This window comes from Phascolarctos cinereus, unplaced genomic scaffold (genome assembly GCF_003287225.1).
Source record: "Phascolarctos cinereus isolate Bilbo 61053 unplaced genomic scaffold, phaCin_HiC Scaffold_3;HRSCAF=262, whole genome shotgun sequence".
Classification (NCBI taxonomy): domain Eukaryota; kingdom Metazoa; phylum Chordata; class Mammalia; order Diprotodontia; family Phascolarctidae; genus Phascolarctos; species Phascolarctos cinereus.
In genome coordinates, this window is record NW_027555736.1 from 232978310 (window position 1) to 233000370 (window position 22061).

Genomic DNA, 22061 nt, shown 5'->3' on the forward strand with positions numbered 1-22061 from the left:
CTTCAAGAAATCATAGCTGTGGTCCATTGCATAAAGCCGAATAAAATCGCTGCAAAGTCCTATGAGAAGTAGGTTATATTCTTAGTGCTTGCTTTTACTCACAAAGAAAAATCTGAAAAGTCTTGCCTATCTACCATTCTTTAAATTACTGTTAATTGTTAGTAAATGTCTTGTAGAAGTAGAGAATGGGTCTTAGCCCGCCATGGCTTAATAGATAAGTCCTGGGGAGATAGTTACCTGAGACAAACAGAGGTTTAGTTATGTGCTCAGAGCAACAAAGTTACCATCAAAGATGGAACTGAACCCAGGTGTCCCTGATTTCAAGTCTACCACTTCCATTTACTACACAATAGCCTATCTCTGCCACGTAGGTAGTACAAAAATAGTCCAGGTAAAGTTAACTTTCAAATGATCTGCTTGAATGACTAAATATGGAATGGGGTTTGGGGTGGGGGTGTACAAAAAGTACAGACAATCTAAAGCAATGAATAATACGAAAATTATATATACATTTATGCAGGCTTAGAGAGGCTAAGTAACTTGGCCAAGACCACATAACTATTAAAACCTCATTTAATCAGAACCTGCTTTTAGTGATATGTTATTTTGCAATTAGAGTTTTAGAGTTAGAGATCGACAACATCAACCCCCTTCATTTTACAGATCAGGAAACTGAGGTCCTAAGAGTGGCAATTACTTACCCAAGCTTCTAAGGAGTAGTCTAGGATTCAAACACAGGGCCTCAGATTCCAGATTCTAGCACTGTTTCCAAGAAACCTCGTAGTGTCTGGTGTGATCTTGCCCAAGTTTGGGATATAGATGTCGAAGTTTTGAATAGGATGATATTTGTTCATTTTTAGTTTTAATTATACTTTACAATTATATTTTTACAAATATTTTCTCTGGGGGAACTATCCCCAGGGGTAGATAAGTCTTTATTCTTCATGCTGAGTCAAAGACATGGTTGGAGGTAATTAAGAGCAAAGAAGGATGTTCAATAGCCTTTGGCTCTATGATCTGCCAATGAGTCCCTAGCCAAGGGCAGAAGGGTGAAGGTAGAATCATGAATTTTGGTACCAAGGACAGAGACAGCCCATTGTAATAAGTCCATCAAAATTTTACTCATGCGGTACAATTAGGGATAGAGAGCACCAGACTAGGTAAGAGAAAGATGAATCATACCTGGGCCAGAAAATGGCAATCTCCCAAGGACAAGTAAGAGGGGCTATGCCAGAAATTTAAAAGAATAACACAGGACGACAAAGAAGAGTAATTCTGGCATGGGTTTTGGTAAGGGGAGGAATAAGTATTTCACCATTCTTGGTCAATGTTGGCAAGTATCTTCATGAAAATGTTTGAGGGAACAGAAAAAAAAGTTCCATGTCTCTTTTTTAGAGGTAGGTAGGTAGTGTGGTGGATAGATTACTGGGTCTTGGGTCAGGAAAACCTGAGTTCAAATCTAGCCTCAGACTCTTATTATCTCTGTGACTTTGAGCAAGTCACTTACCCTCTGTCTGTCTCGGTTTCCTCAACTGTAAATGAGGATAATGATAGTGCCTACCTTACAGAGATATGAGGATCAAAGGAGATAATGTTTGTAAAGCATTTAGCTTAGTGCCTGGTACTGGTAGGTACTTAATAAATGCTTAATTCCCTTCTCCTTCCTTCTTGTCTATAAATCGGATTTGCTAACCCAGTCCACAATTAGAATTTACCTAACACTAGGGACAAAACTGAGAAAAAGTCAAGAGGAAATTGAAGAACAAGACAGTCATGTCAAATAGTTGGCACATAGAACCAAAATTCATACAAACCATTATAAATTAAAACTTCATCCTTTTCACCTGCTGTTATGCCCTTCTCTGCTTAAGGTTCATCCTTATAGTACTTTATAGTAAATCTTTTAAAACACAATAGGAAGAATATTCTTTTTAGGGAATGGGGAGGAACTCAACTTATAGTCTTCTTTATCTCCCAACCCTAAGGAGCATCTGGGTAAGGAAACTTATGATACATAGGTTCTTGGTGGAGAGAATTTGGGTGAAGAGCAATGAAGATAGAAACAGAATGATGTTATTATCAAACTGTACTATAGACCACCTAGATAAAAAGAGGAAATAGATGAGGAGGTAGGGAAATGGATCGTGAATCTGGCACAGAGATTTGGTAGAATACTAATAGGAGACTTACTCTATCTAAATTTCTGCTAGAACTCTCTATCTGCCAAGGACAAAGCAGCTAATATTTTTTTAATTGGCCTTAATGATAATTTCATCCTTCAAAGGGTAGAGGAAGCAATAAGGGAAAACTTGTCTTCTAAATATGATTCTTACTGTCAACCTGACCGAATATGTGAAGATGAATGAGGTATCGTCTCTACCCTAGAGACTTTACAGCTTAGAAGAGGGAGATAAAATATAGGTAGCTATAGTGCAAGATAGAATGTAAAAGCAAAGTACAAAGAAAATGTCATGGGAGTTCAGAGGAGTTAGCGTGGTACAGTAACTCTGAGAGTTCATGGGTACAAATTACCCCTCTTATGCTTATTACCTATGTGACCCTGGGCAAGTCACTCCACTTTCTAGCTCTGTATCTATGATTTGTGGTTCAGTGATTGCTCAATTTCGTCTGGCTCTTCTTGACCCATTTGGGGTTTTCTTGGCCAAGATACTGGAGTGGTTTGCCATTTCCTTCTCCAGCTCATTTTACAGATGAGGAAACTGAGGCAAATAGTGTTAAATGACTTGCCCAGGTTCACATAAGTGCCTGAGGCCAGATATGGACTCAGATCTTCCTGACTCCAGGCCCAGGGCTCTATCCACTGTACCACCTAGCTATGATACTAATTATATTATTTCTCTACAGGATACAGTATAACTGAATAGAAAAATGGCTTAACAAGGTAATCAGAATCGTCCTAGATCTGTTAAGTTGTATAACTTTGGGCAAGTCACTTCATACCTCTGGGCTTTATTTCTTCATCTGTAAAAGTAGTGTGTTAGACTAGTCAGAGTGGGGAATCTGCAGCCTCAAGGCCACATGTGGCCCTCCAGGTCCTTAAGTGCGGCCCTTTGATTGAATCCAAACTTCACAGAACAAATCCCCTTAGTAAAAGGATTTGTTTTGTGAAACTTGGATTCAGTCAAAAGGCTGCACCCAAAGAGCTAGAAGTCCACACGTGGCCTCAAGGCCGTAAGTTCCCCACCCCTGGATTAGATGGTCTCTGAGGCATGCTTTCCAACTCTATGGTTTTATGACGCTTTAAAGTGAATAAAGCCATGAAGTGGTTTCCAGAAAGTTGTAGGGATGGATGAGATCACCAAGGAAGATACATAATAATGGAATTGGCTCAAGAATAGAACTCTGAAGAAAGTCAGCCCTTAAAATCAGGATTAGGAGGAACAGCCAAAGAAAGTAACAAGAGAAACAGTTATAGAGGGAGGGAGAAAGAGAGAAGTCTAAGGAAACAATGTCAGGATAGTTAAGGGAGGAAACAGTAGATTTCGGGAGGGATTGTCAATCAAGCCAAATGTGCCAAGGAAGTTGAGGATGGATAAAAAGCCATTAGATTTGGTGATTAGGCATACTTTCATTAAGGAGGGCTGGGGATAGAATCTGGATTGCCAAGGCCTGAGGAGTGAATTGATGGTGACCAAGTAGAGGCGGTGAGTATTAAGTATAGACTTTTTGGGAGGAATTTAGCAAGGAACCGGACAGAATGAGCTGATTGTAGTTTAAGGAAAAAATAAGGATTTAGGGGGAAAATTTTTTAAGACTAGAGGAAGTAAGAAGGAAAGCACGACACAATAGTTAGAAAGCTAGCCTTGGTCCCATTATTCATACTGGTTTTGTGACCCTGGGCAATTCACTTAAACCTCTCAGTTTACTAAGCTCTAACTTGCAGAGCATTTGCTGGTCTGCGTTTAATAGAGGGTGCTTCTTCATTTGGCAGCTCCTTACACCAATGAAATCGAGAAACATATGTGTAGAAGTGTGGGGAGGAGAAACAGGTATATTTATAGGCAAACAGGTAAGAGCCAGTATTGTTGGAGAAAATAAAGATGCGAAAGAACAAGAGAATATTTAGTGAAGAAAAGATCTAACAGATTTGGGAAGGGATAGGATTGAGTATGGATATGGAGAAGTTAGCCTCTGAGACATAACTTGGTCAGGATAGCAAGGGTTTTAGGCAAGTAGGGGGCTCAGTGGATAGAGTACCAGGCTTGGTGTCAGGAAGATCTGAATTCAAATCTGGCCTCACACACTAGCTGTGTGGCCCTGGGCAAATCACTTAACCCTGTTTGCCTCAGTTTCCTCATCTACAGAATGAGCTGGAGAAGGAAATGGCAAACCACTCCAGTAACTTTGCCAAGAAAATCCCTAATGGGGTCACAAAGAGTCAGATGTGACTGAAAATGACTGAACAATAACAAAAAGTTAAAATAAAAAGTGATTGCTTCCCCAGGGTCCCTCCACCTCCTGTATCCAAATTAATTTGAATATATGTTTTGTGTGATGCCCCTGGGAGGCAAACACCTTAACAAGAAAGAAGGGTAGGGACAGCTAGGTGGTGCAGTGGATAAAGCACTGACCCTGATGTCAGGAGGACCTGAGTTCAAATCCAGCCTCAGACCAAACACTTGACACTTACTAGCCATGTGACCCTGGGCAAGTCACTTAACCCCAATTGCCTAAAAATCAAAAGAAAGAAAGAAAGAAGGGTACTTCTTCTGAAACTCAACTAATAGTTATGGTCCCTAGAATGGGATGTTGCTTTATAATTGATCAGGTGACAACAGCTGATTATATACTGACACCAAATGATTATATCTATAATCAGTTCTATGGAAAAGCAATCAGTCCATCATGGCAGAGGTTGAGTACTTATGCTGTGCTATGGATGCAGAGGAATATAGAAGAAATATAAAGACAAAGCCTTTGTCCTCCAAGGAGACTATAGCATAATTGGCAAGACAAGCTATGTGACACAGGAAAGATGCAAAACTATGTTTTAAATGCCGGATTGTGTGGTCTAAACTCAAAGTAACTCCCTTACTCAGGGAGGATGGCAAGACAGACTATTCAGTTTGTCTGACCTGATTTCTATTGGGTTTAGGGACACTTGATCATTTCAGTCATGCCAAAATTGAGCATCTGGACTATTTGGGGGCCATCTTAAAACTCCTCACGTGCCTGGGTTAGTATATGTCTCCCAATCCTTTGCTACGTGTGATTCCTTGTTAGATAGTGATTTATCTGCATGAGTATATAATAATCCCATTCTTCTTCTGGCTACTACCCTAGTTTGAGACCGTATTATTCGGACCATTGAAATAATCTTCTTACTACTCTACCTGCTTCTAATCTGTCTCCAATCCAGTCCCATCTTCACATAGCCACTAAAATAATTTTCCTAATAAAAGTATCTATGTCATGTCCCACCTCAAAAATTTTCCATGGGGGCATCTGTGGCTTTGGAATCAGGAGGACCTGAGTTCAAATCCAGCCTCAGACACTTAACACTTACTAACAAGTCTCTTAACCCCAATTGCCTCACCAAAAAGCAAAAAAAAAAAAATCTTCCATGCCTCCCCATTGCCTAGCAAATGAAATACAAAATCCTTAGCCTGGCATTTAAGGATCCTCAGTCAGCCTCCAGGCTTTCCAGCTTTATTCCACAATATTCTCACTGCTTCATTTTACTCAGCAAACAATTTGAACCAGTTCATCTCACTCTGCTCTCTGCTTCTCCCTGTTCTTCCTCTTTAAACAGTCCATCCCCAATGCATTCTTTCCATCCTTCTGCCAGTTGAAATCCTCTTTCTCCAAGGTATAGCTCAGGCGCCATCTCTCCCATGCAATCTTCCCTGATTCTCTTGGTGATTTGCTTCTCCTCAAATTCCTTAAAGCAATTTGCCCAGATCTCCCCTTTGACATTTTCACATTCTATCTTATACTTATTTGTTTACTAGGATGATTAGGACCCATTAAGGAAACTTTGGGTTCAAATGCTGTCTTTGACACTTAATTGCTCTGTGACCATAGGCAAATCACTTAACCTCTCTGAATCTCAGTGTCCTCATCTATAAAATGGGGATAATAATACCTGTAGAACCTACCTTAATAAGTTCTTGTGGTGATCAAGCAAGATAATGTAAATAATATTATTTGAATACCTTAAGCACTATATCAATATTAGTTGTTATTGTGGTATATATACATATAACTTATACCTCCCCACCCTTATTACATTTCAAAATGCTTTGATGGCATGAATGTTTCAAATTCCTGACAGGTGGTGTTGTTGTTCAGTCGTGTCCAACTTTTCATGATCCCATTTGAGATTTTCTCGGCAAAAATACCGGAGTGGTTTGCCATCTCCTCATTTTACAGATGAGGAAACTGAGGCAACTAGAGTTAAGTGATTTGCCCAGGATCACACAGCTAATATCTGAGGCCAGATTTGAACTCAGGAAGATATATCCTCCTAACTCCAGGCCTGGTGCTCTATCCACTGCGCCACCTAGATGCCCCTAGGAGCAGCTTGGCGGCTTCTTAAAAGGAGGGAGGGTGATGAATGGGGGAGTGTTGGGAAATAAGGGTAAGAATTCCGGTGTTGGAGACAAACTCCACAATTACTCCACCCCCAAACTCCTAAGAACACGATGCCCCTCCCAGGTTAAATTCATCACCTCTAATCTCATCACCATGCTGCTAACTCAAGCCTTGATTGATAGCACCTATGTTGGCCTCCTCTCCACTCTGATTTTGGGGGCTAGAAGGCTGAAGGGCTGGGGTGGGGGTAGGGTGGAGTACCAACCTCTTACCAATACTTGCCTTTATAGAAAGTGGAAACTAGATCTTGACAATTTACTCCCTTCTATATCTGCTTCTTTGCCGGGTTTTACCTTCAGAGAACAAGATGCCACCGGGTGTCCCCCTAACCCTTTGCCCTTTTCCTATTTCCTTTTGTATATTATCTCCTCCCTTTTGATTGTAAGCTCCTTGAAAGCAATAACTGTTTTCCTTGTTATTACCTGTATCCTCAGTGCCTCACACGTAGTAAATGCTCAATAATTGGATTGACTGTTACTCAACTTCCCATGTGATCAGTTGGTCATATATCCCTGGGGTCCCAGCCCCTACCATGGAGTCTATTACTGTAGGCAATAAAGAGCCACTGTAAGTTGTTGAGAAGAACCATAGGATCATAGATCTACAGATGAAAGAGGCCTTATAATTCGTCAAGTCTAAATCCTCTCACTTTATAGATGAGGAAATGGAGGCCTATGGCAATTAAATGGTGTCATTCATCAGACTTGCCCAACCTCACATAGATAGTAAGTGTTGGATAGAGCTGAACCTAGGTGCTCTGACTGAAGAGCCTGTCCTTTTCATCCTTGTGTATTAGGATTATTTTGGCAGGACTGTGCATGATTTAAGAAAATAGATTTAGAACTAGAAGCAACCTCAGAGAGCAGCTAGGTAGCCCAGTGGATAGAGTGCTGGGCCTGGAGTCAGGAAGACCTGAATTCAAATCCAGCCTCAGACATTTACTAGTTGTATGACCTGGGCAAGTCACTTAACCCAGTTTGCCTCAGTTTCCTCATCTGTAAAATGATCTGGAGAAGGAAATGGCAAACCACTCCAGTATTTTTGACAAGAAAACTCCAAATGAGGTCAGAAGAGTCAGAAATAACTGAACAATAACAACAGTTTAACCCCCTTGATTTATAAATTAAGGAAATTGAGGCAGTGAGAAATGATCTGGCTTGCCCAAGGTCCCACAGATTATCAGTGACAGAGCTGATTTTCAAACACAAGTTCTTTGACTTCAAATCCTGTGTTCTAATTGATTGGACAGGAGAGCGGTTGGATATAGGGAGCTTGTTAGAAAGCCGTGTGTTTTATAAGGAAAGAGGAGAATCCCAGGTCTGGAAACTAGAATTTAGCACCTGAGAGCATTAGACCTTAGAAGTCAGTTCTTTAGAACTGGAAGGAGTATTATAGTTCATTTAATCCAACCCCATCCAATAAATTAATTCCTTATTAGGATATTGCCAGTCAGCACTCAGCCAAATCTCTGCTCAAATACTCTCATGTTGTGTAATTTACTTTCTCTAGTGCTTAAATCAATTTTCCACTCTAGTCCTTCTATTCTTTTATTAACAACCTTTTCTCCTTCTCCCTTTTGCTTCCCCCCAAGAATGCACATACAGTATCCTTTCTTCTTGTTTCACCTTCTAGTATTACTGGCTACAGAAATTAGTAGAAAGAACACTGGACAATCAAGGGAGGAGGGTTTGAGGCCTGCGTCTGACACCACTAGCTGTGAGACCTTGGTTACTACTTTCCCTTAGCTTCAGCTTCCTCATCTTTAAAATGGGAACAGTTAAGACCTACCCTGCTAGCACATAGGGCCGTTGGTAATGTAAAAGTACTTCAATAATGGTAAAGCGTTTTGTGTGACTATTATACAATTGCCCATTAGTTACTGCTTTTCACGGGGTAATGGCTGTATAAACCCTGTCCAAGTTGAGGGTGAGAGGGTCAAGGGAGAAACGCAGAGAGCAGAGCTTTTCTTTTCATCCTCTTTGCTCAAGAATTAGGCTGGGCAACCCAGTCCTTTTGACCAAGTCCACCGAAGTGGCGGAGAAGTGAGGCGGGGAGATGCGGAGGGAGGAACGACCCTTCCCCCTCCTTTCCTTTTCCCATTGGCTTCTCCTTGCCATGGTTTCGACCGCTACTGGCCTTCCCGGCCGTCCATCAGGCCTGCCCAGTCCCGCCCCTCCCAGAGTTTATAACGGGGATTCTCATGGCCCAGGGATAAGGCTTTTAACCTGCTACCTCGGTGGGACTGGCAGAGCTCAGCCGAGCCCACGCAGAAGAGCACGCGCTCGCGGTCGGCTGCAGCCCGGGCTCTCCGCCTGCCTCCGCATCCCACGCCTGCTCCCTGTTTCATGACCGTGCTTTTTGAAAGCAGCCTCCAGGAGTACTCGCCTCGGGACCTCCCTCCTCTCCCACGAACCGCGAGTCTCCTCCAGGGGAGAAGCAGGGGGTGGGGAGGCGGTGTGTGCGGAGCCTGCTACCCACCCCACGACCGTCGCTGTCAAAATGCTTCCCGGGCGCTGGGGCCGGCTGGTGACTTCCCAGCTGCTCCTGGTGCTGGTGCATCTCCCACAGACTCCCAGCCACAGAGCTACCGGACCCCGGGTAAGTGCGGGCTCCCCGGAGCGGGCAGAGGGACGCAGAGGCGAAGCCCTGCCTCTGCTCCTCCATCCCACCCCCGCTCACACTGCCACCTGGGAAGAGGCAGCTGTGCCTAGTTCCAATGGCATTTCTCCTTACCTCTTAAAAAAGAGCGAAGGTCTGCTCCTTTCCCCGCTTTCCAGTCCGTGCTCTTGCTGACTTAATTTGAGAAGAGCCTGAAACAGAGCGGGTTTTCTTCAGCTGCTTCCTCTTACTTTGCTGCAGCTTCTCTGGGACTGTCAGGTTACTACAGCTAAGTTAGAGATGGGGCTTTCCCCCCCCCCCACCTCCCTTCTCCCGAAGTATTTGGATCTAAAGGTGTTCGGCGTTCTCTCCTGCTTTGTGGCTGATTACTAGTTTCATTATCGCCTCAGTTGTTCTAGCATCCTTCCTTTCCACAACTTTGCTGATTGCCCCAATTCCTGCTGATTCCTGCTTATGGAGTCTCACCTAACGTATCGGTTTCCTGTTGTCACAACCTGCAACTGCTTCCTCAGTGCTAGGGGCTCTGGCAGGGAACAGTGCTTCTCTTCGTCCCCACCTTTCCCCGCCCCCACACAGTTTTAAGTTATCTAACCAGTAGCAAAACAAAATCTGGTGGGTTTTTTCTTTAAATGAACATTTCTAATTAAATCAAAACAAAATCTTGGTGTTCATATGTAGGGCATGACTGAAATGCTGGGGGTGGGGTAGCGAATAGCTATATAGTGAGGGAATAGAAGAAAAAATGTGCAGCATGAAGTAGCAACTCTGCATGTTTCCAACACTGCTCTGTTTGGAAATTGTATGATTCTGACCTTTGCTCTGTTTGGGAAGAGGGATAAAATGCAATTCTTATTCGGAGAACAGGATTGTCCCTGGTGCACTATATCGACAAACAACTTGTAAATTTCCTTTATAGGTTTCCCTCCTACAAGTTTAAAGTAAAATAAAATCATTCTGTAGTCTTTAACAGTTCAGTTTTTGCAAACTCCAGACCATCTCCAGCCCAGAGATGAACTATTTACTCATCTGTACCTAGGAATAGCTGTTATCCCAAGTCAATATGAATGTTCAAGACGTTTAAAAAAAAAAACCTAAACTTGATTTTTATGAAAGCCAACTGACTCTTCTATCAGTGTGTGCTCTGCTAGATAATCTCCCTGGCTTTTCTCTTGTATCTGTTTTAAAATCTCAGAATCTTTTTAACCCCTCACTGCTATATGAGAATCATCTTTATAGCGGTAGCCTGGGTGTGAAAGAAGAGAAAATGGAGAGACTTAATCACTCATCAGACATAGTAATTTCGTTTGAAGCCCCTTTATCATTGTGAGATCAGTGTTCTAGCCACTCTAGGAAAGAAAAGTGCTTGTCTGTGTTGGGCTGTACCTTGCTTTTATGACCAGATGTGTAACAGCAGCAGTTAAAATGTGGCCGATTAGACCCAGTGTGTGTCCTAAAGCCTTGGCAGCAGAATTTTCAAGTTTAGAGCAAGTAAGGGTTCTCTGTGTGAGTGACTTTTATGGATGTAGATGAGGATGCCTTTTAAATGAAGCCACTTGATGTGATATGAAAGCCTCTTAAACTGAGGGGTTGGGTGAGCAAGGGTGTTTCCTCCAACTAATTAGGAACAGCAAAGACTGGAGAAATAGACTAGAGCTCTCCCAAATAAAATAAAGTTGCCAGCCTCCCCACCATGATGGCCAAGATTAGTTTATCTAACAAATGGTTTGGGGGTGAAATCTTGCTTTGCATTCCTAGTTTTGTAAGTCATCTCTCTTCATTTATTACTTAGAATAAAAACATTTTTTGAGAAATGTAGCTATTATGTCTTTTATTTTGTACCACAGTTATTTGTATTTTTGTATTTCCCCCAGTGCCTAATACTATGTTCTATACACAGTAGGCTCTTAATAAATCATTGCTCAGTAAGTGAATTGAGCAATTGATGAATCTCCCCCTCTCTCCCCCCACCCCCAGCTCCTTTAGCTCATCAATTCAATACAAGTGGTGGTACATAAACAATAAATTGAATAGGCTTCTGTGCCTTCCACTCACATGCACCCACTCCTAACCCCTCAAACACGTGAACCAGTGGTATATTTAAAATTGTACCAGGAGTAAATCCTCTGTTTGAGTTTGTGGTTGTCTTAAGTTACTTAATAGATTTTAAGCATTGAAATTGTACCTATTTAAAGGTCTTATAGGCCAAACCTGACTCAGATTGTCCTAGAAGTTCAAATTTGAGACTGAAATAAAAGGAGACCATCTAATAGTTAACAAAAGAAGATTTACTTGGCCATGGCATGGAAAGGATACGGCACTGGTTCAGGTAGATGCTGCCCCCTTTGTCTCTGTAGAGAAATGGATCTGGTCAGCAGAGTGTGATGGCTTGTGTGACAGTGGGGCTTCCACCAAGTCTGAGGGGCTTCAGAGCCCCTCTCTGTGGGTTGGCTTCTTTTAATGCCCTTAAGCAACCAGGAAATCATATCAATGGCTCAAGCCTTGGCTTTCTGGACAAATCAAGGCTCAAGGATAACTTCCTTGGCTTTTAGGGGGAAAAAAAAAACTAGCACAGCTAAGATTTGTAAAATACTCTAAGGTTTACAAAGTACATTATATGTATTGTCTCATATAATCTCCATAACTATGAGGTAGTGCTACTATTATCCCCATTTACAGATGAGGAAACTGAGGTGGGGAGAGGTTAAGTTATTGCCCAGGGTCATACAGCTAGTAAGTTTCTGGGGCAGGATTTGAACTTGAGTCTACTTGATTCAAAGCCTTCCATGTGTGCAGGGACCATGGTAGATACTGTACTTCTCACATCTCATATAATGGTGGCCAGGTCCTAAAGGTCTTCCAGCAGACCGTTCACTGTTTAAATGGCTTTGGGGCCTGTATTGGGCAATACGAATCTTTGGAAAACAAGAAGCTTAGGGTAGACAGCATTGGAGAAACAAAATGGACAACTAACAAGAAGACAGCCCAAAAAAGCTCTACACAAATTACAAGCAAGCAGTTCGAGGGCCCCCAGAAGAAGTGGCAGAACACGAAAGAGAACAAAGAGCAGAAATCTTAGGTTTCACCTTCCCCTCCCATGAAAGGACCAAGCCCCAGATCTTAAAGATCTGACCCATGTGGTGGGTGACACCAAATCTCTGCGGTTCACAGTGGGTTTCTTGTTATAGAGCGGTGACAACACCAGAACGACAACACGGGACATTTTATCCCAGCCAATGGTTCTCATCATGGCTCAAAGTCTTCTGGAGTCAAATAACTCTCTTGTCTATAATTTGTCCCAGGAGCTGAGGTGATCCTTACACTCCTCCTGAATGACCATTCAGTCATTGTTCCTTGGCCCATCATCCCAAATCTCCCCTTCCCTGGGAGCTCTATCGTATCAAAGATATCAACTTTTTGCCCATTTGGAGGCCTTAGCTGAGGGGCTGTTCCCTACTTCCACAAGAGCTTGGTAAAGATTTGCTCTCATCTTCATCCAGGGGCTCAGGTTTGCCACCAAGTTAGCTAAAGGATCTTTCATTGTGGTAAATTTTCAATGATCATGGCTATGCAGATACAGCTTTACTTTCCCACATATTGTTAGAAACCAACACACCTCACAGTTCTACTCTATGGTCCCTGAAACGCTTCCCTAGAAGATATGTGAACCGTCCTGGAGGAAAGGAGATCTGCTGAGTGAGTCATTTCCTCAGCTTGCATAGACTCCTCTGAGGGATCTGGAACCTTGAGGCCCAGGAAACTGTACAGGAGATAGAATAAGAAAGAGCCTGAGAGGAAGCAACTAAGATACTGTCTAAAGTCAGCCTATCCTTCTCCTTTCCTAGACTATGTCAATTTGTTGAAGACATAGATTACGGGATGTGGGACGGGGAGCTATGACAAATAGGGACATAATAACAAAGCTATTGTTTCAAGAGCCCATCCACATGTTCGACACTCAAAGCAGGATGGAAATGGTAGAGGACAGGTTAAAATTCAGGAGATGTGATGTCCAATTATAGACATCCATGAGGATGAAGTAGGCGCCCTGATCAAAGGCAATGATTCAGGGCTGGGGTATGTCAAGGAAGAAAGATATGTTCTGTGAGAACTTTGGTGGTGGCTGCCACAATGACAGACTTGACTGGCACAATGAGAGCATATGCTTAAAAAGGGCAAACCTCTTGCCTTGAGATGAAGGAAGGAGGCCAGCATAATCTGGTGGCAAGTGGGGAACCATGCAGTATCATTTGGAAGTGGGCACCGATTGGTATGAGAAGCACCATTGTTTCATTCTTAGGGGAATCGTATGGTGTCACACCTGTTGCAAGATGGCATCATAGCCCCCATGTCCAGATTGACTTTGGCTCCAGTACCCAGCCTCTAGCCGAGAGTATATGATGTGTCTGGTGAGCCTTGACGTCCTACAATTGTGTGTTAGGAGAAGGCACCAGGATAATTTCTGACCCTTAGGAACTGACCCCCAGAAATAGAAAAAACTTAGATTGTCCAGTTTTGTTCTTTCTAGGCTTCAGACCACTTAGGCAGTCCCATGGCTACTGCCAACAATAATCATAGATGAAATTTTTATCTACCTCAAAGCTCTGTAGGGCCCCACAGTTGAGTCCCCAGTGAGGATCTGACTGGACACCTATTCTGCAGGATATCCCTCATTACCTGCTTAGTGGTAGGTGGCAGCTTGGTAGCGCATTGGATAGAGCGCTGGGCCTACAGTCAGGAAGCCTCATCTTCCTGAGTTCAAATCTGACCCCAAACACTTAATAGCTGTGTGACTCTAGACAAGTCACTTATCCCTGTTTGCCTTAGTTTCCTCATGTATAAAATGAGCTAGAGAAGGAAATGGCAAACCACTCCAGTATCTTTGCCAAAAAAACACCAAAATAAGGTCACAGTTGGACACAACTGAAATGAGTGGACAGCAAAAGTTGGGTGGTACAGTAGGTAGAGTACTAAGCCTATAGGAAGATCTGAATTCAAATCCAGCTTCAGATATATACTAGCTATATGACCCTGGGCAAGTCATTTAACTTTTGTCTCAGTTTCCTTATCTACAAAATGGGGATAATAATGTCCACATTACTAGGTTGTAATAATAACCCAATATCATAGGGTTGTGGTGAAAATCAAATGAGATGATATTTGGAAAGTGTTTAGCACACAGTTCTTATTTCCTGCCTTCTTTCCTTCCTTTCTTAATGGCCACTGAACCACTTGAGCATGCTTCTCTAGTAGCAGATGGTGCTCTTGGGGAAGCAGGCAAAATGGTATTCCTCCAGATCTGGGTCCTCATAGATAGGGGCCCATTGGGTTAGTGGAGGAGTCAGGGTATTGGGACTTGGATGGGAAGTCCCCGTCTCTGGCAGAACCAAGACCTGTTTCTGAAAGGTACTAACACCTAAGGAACTAGGTGAGATATTTAATGGACCATTTCCATTTAACAGAAGTATCTTGTGCTCTGACTCTGTTAGAATGACTATCTTGTATCACCCAACTCTTAATAAACAACTCTTGCTAAAGAATGATAGGATGACCAAAATTATTGGTTCATTAGCAACTTGGGCCTAGTAGTAGCTGAGTCGCTGCTTTTCAAAAGTGGTATCGTGAATGGTCACTTGGGAGAAATGCTAGAAGCCATAAGCTTACTGGTCCTTTGGTTTGGCCATGCCGAGATGCCTGCTAAAGGTTCCATCCTCTCCCTCATATGAAATGAAACCTTAAAAAACCTGAACCTGATACAGATCTTCCTAACTGTTCTGACCCTTCCCCCCCCAGAAGCGGTAGATGTATGGGTGACTTAGTAAATGGGGCCAGCAGTACATCCAGATAAAAAATGTGGGTTCTCCAAAACCCAAAGAGCCCAATAAACCTCTGGACTTTCATTTTCGAGGGTGGGGATGCAGTTGTGTTAGTAGTTTATTCTTGACTGTCCTGAATCATCTGAGTTTTTCCTATTCATTCTTTCCCCATAACTTGACTGAGTGGGTTGGTACCTGGCTGTTTTTAGGGATGATTTTCCAGCTCTTGTTCCTGCCTGACCTAGGGCATGGGTCTTACTGTGCAGAGATGGATATCAGTATCTTCAAGAAGGGAAACGTCTTTCAGGTTTCTGCACACCAAACTGCCCCAGAATGCAGAGAATTCAGGTAGCCAGCCCTAGGGAAGGATGGGGAAAGTATGTTGGATTCCTTTCCAGGTGAAAATGAACAACTTCTGACTAGTTTTAGCTACAAGAATAAAGGGAGAAGCATTTCTGAGTTCAATAATTTCATGTCTCTTACTAGCTGCCTGGGCTGTCAGATTTCCTGTGTTGATGAAGTCAGGAATGGTTTCAGTGAAGAGTTGGAAAACTTTGTTCAGCTATCTCTAGTCCACGGTTTTCTAAGTATCATTTGCCTGTTTTTCAACAGCAACACAGCCTCCTTCACCTCCATCACTTTGTTGCTCAGTCATTTCAGTCATGTCTGACTCTTCGTGACCCCATTTGGGGTTTTCTTGGCAAAGATACTGGAGTGGTTTGCCATTTCCTTCTCCAACTCATTTTGCAGAAGAAGAAACTGAGGCAAACAGGGTGAAGTGATTTGCCCAGGGTCACACAGCTAGTAAGTGTCTATGGCCTGATTTGAACTTGAGTCTTCCTGATTGAAGCCCTGCGCTATATCCACTGTGCCACCTAGCTGCCCCACATCCATCACTAAGGAGGAAATATCTTTCACCTTTCTGCCTTCCCAGATCTTATATTGTTTGGTCTTACCTATGTGGGATGGTTCAGGCAATTCTGAGTGTTTCCATTTGACTCGGCACACAATAACAGGCTTAGAGGTTGCCAAAAGGATCATATAGGGTATTGATTCCCAAAAACTCGTAGTGCCCATTTCCAGATATAATGGCTATTCTGATGGGATCTTCCAATATTCCTTGGTAATCTGTCCCTTGAAACCTTCCATGGAAACTGGGATGCCTTTATGATCCCATTAAGGGCCCCCTGGTATAATAGTATAATCTGGCTACCAGTGTCTAGGAGCCCTTTGTATGTTTGAAGGCCCTTCCCTTTCCAAGCAAGTGTGACTTGGACATATATGTTCTGATGCCCTTGAAGTCTTACAGTTAGGATGAACTTAGCCTTAAGGGAACTTTGGCCTTGGCCATTGTCCTTGAAACTCCTCAAGTCTGGGTATGGAGACTTGAGTGGTTCAGGACTTCAAGTGAGTAGAGGCTTGAGGGCACCCCTTAAGCTTGGGTGGGGCAGAAGGGTCTTTACCTACTTGATCTCAGATATCAGAATACAGTTTTACTAGCACTCACATAATTTGGCAATCTCCCTATCAACCTTAAGTTTCATGAGCCATAACAAAACTCCCTCTAGGAGAGGAAAATTTCCACCTCAGCTGTGGCACATGCATCCTCTGCTCATTTCCAGAATTACTATTTGCACTGACAGCTATACTTAGCCCCTGCTGTCCTGATCTTCTACTCAGATTTCACCCGTTGATATGCATAGGTCCATAGCTAAAGCCTGATGCCCTTTGGACCAAGTTCCACCCAAAAGATGGGATCTACTTGCCTCCTACACAAGCTGATTATAGGACATGGTGTGCTATGTGTTTGTGTTGGGGTAGGATTTAGGGGACACATAGATTCGGTCTACCAAACTCATCTCTTTTAGGAAATTTACCTCCTCCCTTGCAGATCCACATTAGGGAACCAGATACAATGGGGATTCATCTTTATGGGGCCAGGTATGTACAATTCTTCTTCTCAGTTACCTAAAAGGGACAAATAATAGTGCCTTTATAAGGTCTCTAACTTCTTTAATTTGCTTTGCAAAAGTAAGTCTTCTGTAAGCTCCCCAAGTCTTTGGAACTCAGCTGTGGAGAGCTCCAAAATGGCTCCTCCACTGGACCACAACCCTCAACTACTATTGTTCCAGTGACTCATCAAATTGTTTAAACTTCTGCAAAATCCTTAGATGCTTGGCAATAAATGTAACCCCTTCCCCCAGATCCCCCCCCAAACCCTGAATGGGGAGGTATAAATAGTAATAATATATGCCCAAAGCTTTTGTACCAGCAGTTATAGCTCCCAGTTCTCCTCACTTTGACTCCTATTCTCTTACTTTATAGCCTGAATCTCAACAGGATCTAATACCTTTTCCAGCTAAACCTCTAGGTCAGAGACCGTATGTCCTGCCTGTAGCTGGACAGTCCCTGTCCCCATAAGCATGACCCTCTCACTTGTACTGTTAATAAATCCATCATTCGTCCCTCTGCCCTTGTGTCATGATCCTTAAAAACCAAGAGCTCTGTCCTTAGTTGTTGAAAAGTACTGGACTAGGTTGTTTTTTGGTTTCACTTTGTTTTCTTTAGAGCTGTTAACAACCTCCAAAGTGTGCTTCCCCTGGCACTATCTTTAAACTGCACGTCAACTTCCTTTAGAATAAAACAAACTAATTCCTTCTGGTCAGTGGGGTTCTTCTTTTTGTCCCATTGAAAGAATTCTCCATATGTTAGCAGAAGGGTTTTTGCCATATAGTGCACTACTACTGCATCTGGCTACCTGATTATGCCATTCTTTGCATTTTCTTAGCTTTTCCTTATATTCAACCATGGTGCCTTTTGGAGCTAATCCTGATGTAATCATCCAAAAAGTAATTGACCGTACCTAAATCAGACAGTTTGGTAGCTCAGGTTCTAGACTGGAATAAAATTAGCTATACATAGACAATCTACCAGTTAACAAAAGGAGGTTTACTTAACCATAGAATGGAAAGGATACTCAGCAAGGGTACAGGACTGGTTAAGGTAGACTTCTCCCACCTCTACCCCTTGTCTCCACAGATAAATACATTTTATCAGCAAGAAGTGGAGAATTGCATGGCAGTAGATCATCTACCAAGTCTGAGGGATGCTGACTCTTCATAGATGGCCCTCAGGCAACAGGAAAACCCCCTTAATGGCTCAAGTCTTAGTCCCCTGAAGCCAACCAAGTCTGGGGAGGGGGGTAGCTGGTTTTTTGAAGCATGGAGGAGGAAGTAGGTAATTCTTCTGTCTTATCCTCTCCTTGATATTTAACCTGTCATCTTTAGAGTCTCATAATTATCAAAGACTCTGCTTTCTTTCTGTATCTACTCAATGATTGTAGGGTGACCAAGAGTAGCAATGTGATAAGAGTAAGAAAAGATATCTGGCTTGTCACAGTTTTCCTATGTGGCATCCTCGTATATCTTTGGTTCATCTTTTCAGTGACAGTAAACAAAAAATTGGCATTTTTAGTAGACTTTCTAGGAAATCAAGGCTGTGCCCTTTGGGTTTAACTTTATCTGACTCACTAAGTTCCCTTGAGGGGAATTTATCCCCAATATTTGCTCCATTTATTTTGTGCTTTCATGAAATTCTTGACTTTTGTTTGACATTGGACATCAGTGACTATGAAGTGTCAAATTTATATCTGTTCTATAGGAAGTCCTTGATTTTTTTGGAGGCAAAGAGGGTCTCTATTCAGGGCAGATACTTGCAATGTTAGGATTCTTCAAAGTAAAAGAAAATTTACTGTTTCTTTAGTTCAATACAATTTTCTGGAACTTCTCCAGTGAGAAGCTTCGTATGGGAATAAAAGAGGATAATTTTACGGAGCAATTCCAAGTGCATCTAGAAAATGGTGGCTCCTGGGGCAGCTAGGTGGAGAAGTGGATAGAGCACTGGCCCTGGAGTCAGGAGGACCTGAGCTCAAATCCAGCCTCAGGCACATAATACTCACTAGTTGTGTGACTCTGGGCAAGTCACTTAACCCCAGTTGCCTCACCAAAAAAAAAGAAAACAAAAAAAGAAAATGGTGGCTCCCACATGATGGCCATTACCCAGATGCCATGTGGAAAAAAGCAAACCACAGTTTATGGGCAATGAACTCTAAATTAGGTGGTGGGTGAGAAGATTTAAAAAATTTCTGACGAATGTTAAAAGGGTCAAGAGTGGGGGTTAGCTCTTATCTTCCATTAAAATTCTATGAAAACACTTCCAGTTTTAGTCACACCCAAGAATATGACCCAAACTTAGGGTATTAAATGTCCCGAAACTTGGAGGGGGAGAAACTGGCTTCAATTCTGCTCTTTTTTTATGGTTTGCTCCTTCTCTTCCCTCCTCCCCCCAACCCTCAATATCCATAATTTGCTAGCTATGGTAGCTCAATTTTTGTTTTTCTTGGTCTAAGATGGTAATTCCATTAGGAAAGAAAGTTCCTTCCATAGATGTAAATAAGCCAATTGTCTATAATTTATAGAATTATCTGGAGAGAACTGAGAAGTTCAATGACTTGCCTGTAGTCACACAGCTAGTATGTTTCAGAAGTAGACTTGAACCTGGGTCTTTTTTGACTCCAAGACCAACCCTATGTTCATTTTATCATGGTGCTGCTCTATAATTTAAAAGGAATCCTGCTTATATAACAGAATAGAAAGCATTTGCATTTGCATATTCTGTGGACCTCAGTCATGTTATGACTCTGCTATCATGTAGTTCAATAGCAGATTTCCAATCAGCCAATAGTCAAGGACTTTGGTGAGTCCAGTGATTATGAAGAAGTTAAGAACTGGAAGTCTAGTACTCTGACTTTCTTCTCAAGTATTCTGTCTCCCTCAAAGGTGGGAATGGGGACAGGAAGTTGAATTTGTGCCTTGAGGCTCTCTGACACTTGCCTTGTAAAGGTGGGAGCAGGATGAGGAGACTTGGATGAGAAGCTCCTGGTGAGAATAAAAGGTATAGGGGCAGCTAGGTGGTGGGGTGGATAGAGCACTGGCCCTGAAGTTAGAAGGACTTGAGTTCAAATTCAGCCTCAGACCAAACACTTGACACTTCCTAGCTGTGTGACCCTGGGCAAGTCACTTAGCCCCAATTGCCTAAAAAAAAATGGGAGAGAGAATGAAAGGTAGAGGGGCCTAACTTGAACACTTTGTCTGCCTCGAAAGCCTCCCCGCTTCAATCCATCCTCCATTCAGCTAAATCACTAAAGCGATTTTCCTAAAGTGCAGCTCTGATCACGTCGCTCCTCAGCCTGATGAATTCCAGTAGCTCCCCATTGGCTCCAGGATCAAATATAAAGTGTTCTGTTTGGCATTCAAAGCCCTTCAAAACCTAGCCTCCTCCCACCTTTCCAGTCTTCTTATACCTTACCTCTTTGATCCAGTGACATTGGCTTCCTGGCTGCTCTATGAACTAGACGCTCCGTCTCTCAGCTCCAAGCATTCTCTCTAGCTGTCCCCCAAGCCTGGAACACTCTCTTTCCTCTGCTGTGACCTCCCTGGCTTCCTTTAAGTCCTAACTAAAATCCCACCTCTTACAGGAAAACTTCCCCAACCCCCCCTTGATTCCAACGTTTTCCTTCTGTTAATTATTTTCTATTTATCGTGTGTGTGTGTGTGTGTGTGTGTGTGTGTGTGTGTATGGAGGGTGTCAAATACACACGGGGAGGGGGGAGAGGAGCACTTGCTTTGTATATATTTGTTTGCATATTTTCTCTTTCATTATATTGTCAGCTCTTTCAGGACAGTGACTGTCTTTTGCCTCATTTTATATCCCCAGTATTTAGCACAGGGCCTGACACTTAGTTGATGCTTAATAAATATCGATTGATTTGAGATGCACATGCAAGGCCCTGGTGAAAATACCATTAGCTGATTCAAATGGCAATCTTAATGATAACATGGACTGAATATAGCTGTCCACCTGTTCATCTAGCAGGTGATTAGGTCAAAAGCTGCTGGTTAGAAGATTCATGACAGAAGATTTGCTTCTGAGCTGATTTTCCCCCTCCTCACCTCTCCTTTTTACCGAAGGGCTGGGGGAAGGGGCAGCCACAGCCCCATTTAGCAGGTACAGGTCCTTTTTCTCTCTGAATCGCATAGAGGTTTAATTGTTCACTTAGCCAGGTTTCTGGCATTGCGGCTTGGAGCCCCTCCTTCTACATTTGTCACTACAGAGCTGTTTCAGGAAGGACAATGGTTGATTTGCTGAAGAGAAATCGATCAGTGCAGCTCCCAAGGCCTGCCAAACAGGGTTAGCATTGTACAATATTTGCTCAGCAGGGATCATGATTCAAGGTGGAATAGATTGAGTAGTTACAGGGCAGATGGAAAATTGGATCTCCATTTAACACCTCCATTTTATCCCCCATCCCTCAAAAAGGCAAGCAACGTGTGTCTCTCTCTCTCTCTCTCTCTCTCTCTCTCTCTCTCTCTCTCTCTCTCTCTCTCTCTCTCTCTCTCTCTCTCTCTCTCTCTCTCTCTCTCTCTTCCTCCCTTCCTCCCTCCACCCCCTCTCTCTTACACTCCCCCAAATTAAGGTCATTGTACCAATTAGTTGACTTTCACTTTTCATATCTATTTTCACTGTAATATTCATATATCTCCTTTGAGGTTCTTGTGTTAAACATACCTAATAGACATTTCATTTTTCAACATTTGAGTCAGGCCTATGATTTAATTGGATTAGAGTACTCCTGGTGAGGGAATATCCCCTACTAATGTAGATTAGCATACAGTCTTAATGTTACTGGAGACACTTAGAAGTGAAGCCATTTCCCTAGGATTATCTCACTGGTATGTGCCAGACACTTATTAGAAGCATTGATCATAGGTTCTCAAAGTAAGAGATACCTCCCCCTTGGGGGGGTGCTGGTATGATTTGGGGTGGGGGGCAGTAGTAGCCTCAGGTACAATTGGAGGGTGTTAAATAAAAATAAGGGGGTGGTGGAAGCATAAGGAAAAAAGAGAAGATAAGAAAATTTTAAACAACCATTCTTTCATGTTTCATCTGTTGTGT

General features: G+C 42.7%; 1 protein-coding gene across 6 annotated transcripts in view; it reads left to right on the forward strand.

The window, feature by feature from the left end:
- Positions 1-8802: 8802 nt before the first annotated feature.
- SMOC1 (SPARC related modular calcium binding 1) overlaps positions 8803-22061 on the forward strand; it is a 206057-nt gene continuing 192798 nt past the window's right edge. For 4 of the 6 annotated variants that reach the window (XM_020986385.2, XM_020986386.2, XM_078151494.1 and 1 more), the window contains exon 1: positions 8804-9213. In XM_020986385.2, the coding sequence (XP_020842044.1) occupies positions 9115-9213 (99 nt within the window). In that variant the 5' untranslated portion in view covers positions 8804-9114. Of the gene's footprint in view, positions 9214-22061 lie in introns of all 6 variants that reach the window. The other 2 variants (XM_078151493.1, XM_078151496.1) reach the window with 2 other exon arrangements.